This window comes from Sinocyclocheilus grahami, unplaced genomic scaffold (genome assembly GCF_001515645.1).
Source record: "Sinocyclocheilus grahami isolate Dianchi unplaced genomic scaffold, SAMN03320097.WGS_v1.1 scaffold73.1, whole genome shotgun sequence".
Classification (NCBI taxonomy): domain Eukaryota; kingdom Metazoa; phylum Chordata; class Actinopteri; order Cypriniformes; family Cyprinidae; genus Sinocyclocheilus; species Sinocyclocheilus grahami.
Window position 1 is genome coordinate 818,614 of NW_015505252.1, and position 8,759 is coordinate 827,372.

The 8,759-nt window shown below is 37.0% G+C and overlaps 1 protein-coding gene across 2 annotated transcripts in view; it reads right to left on the minus strand.

The window, feature by feature from the left end:
• The window catches only part of setx (senataxin), a 37,188-nt gene that overhangs the window by 19,365 nt on the left and 9,064 nt on the right, over window positions 1-8,759 (minus strand). For both annotated transcript variants that reach the window (XM_016272758.1, XM_016272757.1), the window contains exons 2-3: window positions 3,964-4,167; window positions 1,212-1,419 (exon numbers count right to left, since the gene is read on the minus strand). In XM_016272758.1, the coding sequence (XP_016128244.1) occupies window positions 1,212-1,419; window positions 3,964-4,158 (403 nt within the window). In that variant the 5' untranslated portion in view covers window positions 4,159-4,167. The remainder of the gene's footprint in view (window positions 1-1,211; window positions 1,420-3,963; window positions 4,168-8,759) is intronic.

The window sequence follows — 8,759 nt, forward strand, 5'->3', positions numbered from 1 at the left end:
CTGCTATGGGGTATCCGATTTATTATTTTAGGATTTTTTTGTTTGCCCCAGTGAAGCATTTCTATTAATATAACTGATTAAGTAGTCAAACTCATTCCATATCAGCAGAATAGTGTGCTACAGAAAGTCTATGTCCATTGAACAGGTTCTGAATGAATTATGTTACTGATACCTAATGATCAAAAGCAATAGCAAAAGTGATAGGTCAATATTATTAAATTGCAGACAAAGATTTTGAATAGCTAGTTTGGCCTGTACACTATATTGCCTAAATTATTGGGACACCCCCTTCTAATGAACAGGTTTGACTACTTTAGTAATTTCCATGAGTACAAATCTTAATGTTTAAGCATATAATGATATTCCGGGTAATTGTGTGCTTTTAATTTTATACCAATATTTTGGACAGAACCCTTTTCTATTCTAACACAACAATGCCTCTGTGTATAAGGAAAGGTTTATTTATATAAAAAAAATAAAAATAAAAAAAATAAAAAAAAATAAAAAAGGTTTATTCATAGTGTTTTGCCCAAGGTCTGCATTTAAAGTCACACCAGAGGTGTTCAGCTGGGCACGCATTGTTGTGTTAGAATAGAAAAGGGTCATGTCCAAACTATTGCTATAAAATTAGAAGCACACAATTCCCTAGAATATCATTATGTGCTTAAACATTAATATAAGGAAAGGTTTATTTTAAAAAAAAAAAAAAGGTTTATTCATAGTGTTTTGCCCAAGGTCTGCATTTAAAGTCACACCAGAGGTGTTCAGCTGGGCACGCATTGTTGTGTTAGAATAGAAAAGGGTCATGTCCAAACTATTGCTATAAAATTAGAAGCACACAATTCCCTATAATATCATTATATGCTTAAACATTAAGATTTGTACTCGTGGATATGACTAAAGTAGTCACACCTGTTCATTAGAAGGGGGTGCCCAAGTACTTTGGGCAATATAGTGTATGTTTGGTGCAGTAGGGGGCCCAACCCCATTTTCTTTCATAGGGCCCAAAATTGCTAGCGGCGCCCCTGCCCTTCTCATTCACGTAGGCCTTTAAAATGCATCAGACTCTCATAATATCAAAGCAACTTCTACAAATGTCTTCTATGAGATAGATGAAAATATTTCAATCTATCAATAACCTTCCAGTTTTCAGATTTTTAACCACCCACTACACCACATGGAATGATGTTGGATATGAGAATGTGACTTACACAGATCACGGTAGCAAAGCAAGTACGGATACTTCAGAACTTCAAACAGTGGAGAACGGAGACGGTCGTGGAATTCTGCAGGCAAGATCTTCGACACCGGCTCCACGTGATCATCTTCGATAATAAAGATATCGTCCTCCTCCAGCTCCTTGTCCAGAATGGCTCCCAACAAATGCACGAGTCGAGCCTTCTCCATTTCCCACAAATGCTGCAAGAAAGCAAGAATTAATGTCTGGACACGTGCAAGCTCAAAGAACACAACATTTATGCATTTAGCAGATGCTTTTATCCAACATGAATTACAAGAACAAAAGCAATTAGTCAAAGGGCCAACAATCTTCATAATAAACAATGCCAGTTTAATTAGACAACTAGATTAGGAAGCAAGCTAGGGAAGAGATGTGCAGAGAAGAAACATGGTGAAAACACCAAGGTCTTCTGTTCTTCAGAAAATGCAAAAGCTGAATCAAACTTATTCCACTTCTATAGCTATTGTTAAATGCACTTTTGACCTTCTGCAGCATACACTTAAGCATTTCAGATTAAGCACATATGGCATGCATTTCTGTGCAAGTTTTTTGTGATCTGAACAACTTGGAAGTCTGGAAGTGTGTGATCCTCAGAAATTTAGTATATGATGGTTACTGTTTTAAAATCAGTTTGCAGTCACTACCTCAGTTACTTCTTTTGGTTCACAATTCACATGGCCTTCAACATATTCTTTTGATTAAAAAAATTAGATGAATACACTGAATAATCACTTTGTGATACAATGTAAATGTTTTGACAGACAAGACGGCAGTCTGCCACCCTTACAAAGGGAACAAGATGACCAATTAGTGAGGTGACCGTGAAAGAAGAATTAGGGAGTACCTGTGAGATAAAGGAGGAGAACAACTGGAAAGAAATCATTGCTTAAAAATGTAAGTGCAAATTGCAAGCAAGATGGTAAGATGTTCTGCGGCTGCAAGAATTTCAAATTTGTTGTCTCCAACAATAAAGTCCGATTTTGGCATCTGAACTCTGTGACTTGAGTGTTACTTACTTGCACAGAAGAGAAGGCAGTTTCTACAAGAATTCACAATGTTAACAATGAAAACATGTGAAAAGGGTCCATACAACAACATTCTGAGATCAACAGTAATTTGTATCTTTACAAGTGGTGGCTTCTGTGAGAAATCACTCTCGAAGTCTTGAGGTTTTGATGCCAGAAGACTTTATTATCAGAGATAATGAAGCAGAGAGACTCTGCAGAGAATCTCTAGAGTCTGTAGGCGCATTTCCATTACCCTTCAAATTGCGAAAATTGAAATTGCGAATTGAAAATATGCCTAATGGAAACGTGTCAATTTTGCAAAAACGCCCATATATAGCAAAAAAGTTTTTACGCTCACATGAGGTGGTTTTTCAGGCAATGCGAAAAAGGAATAATTCGCAAAACTGCAATGGAAACGTTTTTTCCGCATTTACAGGTCACATGGCGTATGTAAAAAGTCATATGACCATTCTTCAACGTACTATAACCTCCAAGAAACACTTCATACGTGGCGGCTCTCCAGTATAAGGGGCTTTCCCTAATGTTAATGCTTAGTTTACATTGCACACGTCTGTGGTGCAGTGTGGCTCTAATATGGCCACTGAAGCTGATTGCGGCCATTAGTAATGCTTGTGATTATTCCAGCCACGCCACACACGTTTCTGAAGCGGCTCTCTGTGCTGCTTCTGTAAAGATACTAAATAAATTTAGCCAAAATCCGTCAAAATCCCACCAAAATCCGTTGCCATGACTTATCGCGAGAGGCAAAAGTTTACGTTTTAGTCGCATAACATTGGTTAATGGAAATGCCGTCATTTTGCAATACTTTTTTTATCGACATTTATAAAATATCGCCAAAGTTTTGCGCAAATCTGTAATGGGAACACACCTTGTGTGTCTGTACAATCTTTTATACAGATTTTCCAGGCGTTCTACACATTTCACACTCCCATACACTATATGCCTGCAACGTCTGTACATTCCACTCGCCTGCAGGCCTCCATACACACAGGCACATGATCATAATTTACATTTAATCATTTAGCAGACGCTTTTATCCAAAGAGACTTACAAATGAGGACAACAGAAGCAATCAAAACCAACAAAAGAGCAATAATATGCAAGTGCTATGACAAGACTCGGTTAGCCTAATGCAGTACATGTAGCAAGGTTTTTTTGGGGTTTTTTTTAATAGTATATAGTATAGAAAATGATTAGGAAACACTAGTGTTAGAGAGTCTTTTTTCTAATAAATAAAAAGAAAACAAGTAGATAGAATAGAAAAAGAACAGAGAAAGCTAGTGTTAGGGACCTTTTTTTTTTTTTAAAGAAAACATGCCGTTAGAAAACGAAGAGAGTGCAAGTGTTAGAGAGCTTTTTAAAATAATAATCGTAGAATAACTTGATACACAAATGGCTATATTCACAGTAATTATACTTAATTCATATTTTTATTCATAAAAATCGTCTACATACCGTATGTAGTACGAGTTAAGGCTGCTCTGTGCCAGCTCAAAATTCTGTGTAAGGACAGACAAAAATATGCCTGCTCTCGCACCTCAGTAAGAAAGTATCCAGTTGTAATTGCTGTGCAATTGCATTTATACCACCTCCGAGCCGTATTAAACAGTCTGTGTACAGACAGCTAAATGAAACTTCAGAAAGCCCTTCTGTTAGCCCCTTACAGTGTGACTTTTGCTCAGAGTGTTTGTGTACCTTGTGCAGATCAGGGACCTTGTCTCTGGCTCGATGGTACTCCACCACACACTCCAGACAGCAGCCGAGGTCTTCATTCAGAGAGTCCATCTCTCTCTCAGACAGCCGTACTGAGCTGTAGCGACGCAGCATGGCGACTATCGCTGCGTCACCCTCTGCCTCCAGGGAGGTGGTGCACCACAGACACTTCTCCATCACGATCACCTGTGCACACACAGATACAGACAGCTTAATATAAGGCATTCTTAAAGCCTCCATATGATTCTACAGCACTTCTCTCCTCATTCTCCAAAATGCCTTCAAGCATCTTTTTAGCAGCTTAACACTCATGTTGAGTACACAAATACAATATATTCTTGATCACAGATTTAGAAAATAACAGTGGATTAAAAGGGACACTTCACCCAAAAACGAAAATGATGTCATCATTTACTCACCACCAAGTTGTTCCAAACCTGTATGAGTTTCTTTCTTCTAGAGAACACAAAAGATGATATTATGAAGAATGTTGGTAAGCAAACAGTAGCTGGTAGCCATTGACTTCCATAGCGTGGATACCTGTGATTCTTCAAAATATCCTCTTTATCCTCCTTATTATGATGTTGAAAACAGCAGAGTAGATTTTTTTCAGGTTTCTTTGATGAATAGAAAGTTCGGAAGAACAGAATTTATCTGAAATAGAAATCTTTTGTAACATTATAAATGTCTTTATCTTCACTTTTGATCAATTTAAATCATCCTTGCTAAATAAAAGTATTAATTTCTATAATTTCATACTGACTCCAAGCTTTTGAATGGAATAATGTATAATGTTACAAAAGGTTTTTATTTCAGATAAATGCTGATCTGTAGGTCTTTCTATTCATCAAAGAATCCTGAGAAAAAAAAATTCTGTTTTAAATATTGATAATCAGTAAATCGGCATATTAGAATGATTTATGGATCATGTGACACTGAAGACTGGAGTAATGATGCAGAAAATTCAGCTTTGATCACAGGAATAAATTACATTTTAAAATATATTCAAATAGAAAGCAGTTATTTTAAATAATAAAAATATTTTTTTAAAAATTGCTGTACTTTAGATCAAATAAATGGAGGCTTGGTGAGCAGAAGAAAAATCTTAAAAAAGAAAAAAAAACATTAAAAATCTTACTGTTCAAAAACTTTTGACTGGTAGTGTAGGCTGATAGCCAGTATAAAGAGTGTGAAAAATGCAAACTGATTCTCGGCCAGCAGGAGACTCTTTAAGAGCGGTTGAACTAGCGGTTTCTCCAGTAATGGCTGTAATCAAAGCAGCTCTGCTCATGAACCCTTCTTTATTAGATTAAATAAAAATCCCATCGAAACTTTTCTGAAGACAGTCCTTTCCCTTTAGAGATACATTCATATAAAACACTCGCGACAAGTTTTGATTTTAAAACGTGCAGTGCTCATGTTTATTCAATGAAGTCAAACGCCACAAATACATCAATGTATGGGAAACACTGGTAATGTAGGCTATATCGAAATATCGGAAATGTGTTTAAAAACCATATCACAGTTATTGAAAAAAAAAAAATTGCGATACATACTGATATTTAATTATTGTCCAGCCCTACCTCCATATAAAAAACACTCATAAAGGTTTAGAAAAGTTGAGGGTGAGTCAATGACAATTCATTTTTAAGGTGAACTATCTCTTTAAGAACAGTCTTTATAACTGTGCACGCAAAGGATGACAAGACTTCAGCAAAGAATAGTAGTGGGCAAAAACTGAAAGTAAATGACAGGGACTGTCAGACACTAAGGATTGTTCCTAAACAATACAGAACTATTGCAACCTCAATATTCTCCTTAAATACCCTGTTTCTATAGTATCATTTTATGGCGATGCCGTATATTTTGGTGGAAGCACTATGACAACTGAGACAAGTTACAACAGAGTTTGGCACCAGAACTGAGAAAACGGTGTAAACACACTAGACATGTACCAGCCTCTCCACTGTATGAGACTTATTAAAAAAAAAAAAAATTAAGAGGATAGGGAACGTAATTGTAGCTAGAGACTAAGGCTGAGCAGGGAAGAAAGATAAGGAGAAGAACACATGTGAGTGAGGTAATTGGTTTTGAACTGTATAAAATAGATATATTTACATTGTCATTTTGCAGATGCTTCGTTTTTCTGTCAATATGGGGTGCTGTGTGTACATTAATGAGGGAAAAAAATGAACTTAAATTATTTTAGGAAATGGCTGCAATGTAACAAAGAGTGAAAAATTTAAGGGGGTCTGAATACTTTCCGTACCCACTGTAGGTGTCGGTAATGCACTTATAAGTCTGCGATTGTGTCTTTACACGAACCGTGCTCTGGCCCACCTCTTCCAACAGAGCCAGGGACGGCTAAACGAACCGAGACCGATCACACTACTCAAACGAACCAGGTTTTGGGGGTCAAACGCGCTCGGGCACGGTTAAGATTGCCTAGTGAGAGTACACCCTTATTCTCCCGCATCCCGCACACATGAGTCTCTACCCGCCCATCAAGTGTTGTCCCGCACCGCACTCTGCTCCGATGCGTCCCGCGCAGGTCTCTACTCGGAAGGTGCCTGTTATAATTAGGGTTGGGTATCGATTGGGTTTTTTACGATACCGGTGCCAAATCGATACTTTTAAAACGGTACCGTGCCTAAAAAAAAGAGCCACAAAAAAAAAAACAATGGATAACATTAAAGAACATTAGAAATATTTAAAATAAATATACATAGCATTCACATGCTCCTCGGATGCTCTCATTTCCCGAGTTGTGCTTCCCTTACTCGAAGGCTAATAAATGTATTATTTAATACAAAACAACACAATGTTTCTACTGTATATCTGTCAATCACTCTGATATTTAGTTAAAATGAGTGAATTGACTGAGTGCTGTCTGTCACTATCTTTAATCAGTTCTGTGAATGACTGTATGGTATGCCACATGCACTGTAATGTTTTTTTTTATATTACATTTTCAAATGAAAATAGCAACATGATCATTTTATTAAGTATGCGTTCATATGTGTTAAGGGCTAGATTTTCGCTGGAGGAAACAGCTGTGGTGTGATGAGGGGTGAACACAGCGAAAACTTTACAGTAGCCTAACGTTTGATGGGAAACCGATTGCTCCCCCGTGACATTTTGTAAACTGTTTTTATGACAAAGAACTGCACAGATGCAGATATTATAACAATCTTTCGATAAACACACACCTTGTGTCGTCTGTTTTTTTAGTCCCGCTCCCGCTATATATTCACTCTGTTCATCCGCTGTCCGCTTAGAATTATTTTCTTCCCGACCCGACCTTTCCCGTTAAATTAAGATCTCATTTCCAGAATCTCACATTTAAATTTCCGCTACTGAAAGAAAGAGTGATAGGCTGACAAATAAAAGTGTAGTCTGCACAAAATTGTATGTTATTTTATTCGTCTTGTCAAGAGTCTTGAATTTATTGAATTTGACTTAAATTTATATGAATTATCTTAAAAGGCACAATATGTAATTTTCACCTAGATGGCGCGTATTCAAAATATACAAATAGACAAAGGCTTAGTTTGATGATGCCGTGACTGAGTGTGGAATCATGGGAGTTGTGGTCTTCATCCGCACAGCCGACGCAATCCGATGGGACTCAGGCAGATTTCTCTCACGGGCCGCCTATTGAGGAACCCTGGTATACACACATACAATCATTACACAAGAACACATGTAAACACACATTATAGAAATACTAACATACACACTTCAACGTAAACCAACTAAAATGACACGCGTGAAAACACACACAAAAAAAATCTAAAACAACAGTCAAATAAAGTGACTAATTGGTCTATTTCAAGCATGCATTCAAACACACACATGTACCTTCAAAAACACAAATAAACACTTAAAGGCACAATATGTAATTTTCAAAAGCAGCGGAGCTTTTATTATGCCACAGTCGACTGCTTTGCTCCTTCCGGTCGTGCGTATGTGGGGTAAAGCAGCGCCGTTTTATCATACTATATGCATTTTGAAAGTTGTAATGCTACTCTGTGCGGTCGTCACCTGTCTATTAAAACGCACAACATATTAAAGCGTCTTTGGTGTTTCCATGTTTTCCACAAAACAAAACCGGAAATCGAGGGTGTATGACGTCATTGGCAGGCGACACAATGACACTACGGACACGTCCCGGGTCACTAGTTAAAATTGCTTATTTCTCTGGATTTAAACATTCTTCGAAACATTTGGGATAATGTAAGTACACAAGTCAGCAAAATATATAACACTGTTCTAGTGGGTTTTGGATATTTTAATAAAAAAAATCTTACACATTGTGCCTTTAAGACACAAGATTTGTTTAATATTTTATGCAACACAGTAGGGAAAAAAAGTGTCAGAGAAAATCAAAATGTTCTTATTTTTATTCACCTTGTCAGGATACAATTCGTTTAACATTGACAACACAATAGGGAAAAAGTGTCGCAGAGAGAAAAAAAATCAAAATGTAGGTTGTACAAAAATAGCCTATTAGCTATTTTTATTCGTCTTGTCAAAATACTAAATTCGTTTGACATTTTTCTGTTAATACAGTAGGAAAAGTGTCGCAGAGAAAAATAAATAAATACGACATCTTTCATTTAAAATTATAGGCTAAGCAAAATATAAACAAAACCGAGTTGTACGTCCTTCAAGGACAGCACATCCACACTTTGCTCCATCCTTATTCTGCTCTGTCACTCATCGACAACCTGCCTGCTCTGTCTGAGGGCCGTATATTTACCACCGGTACAGCCTGT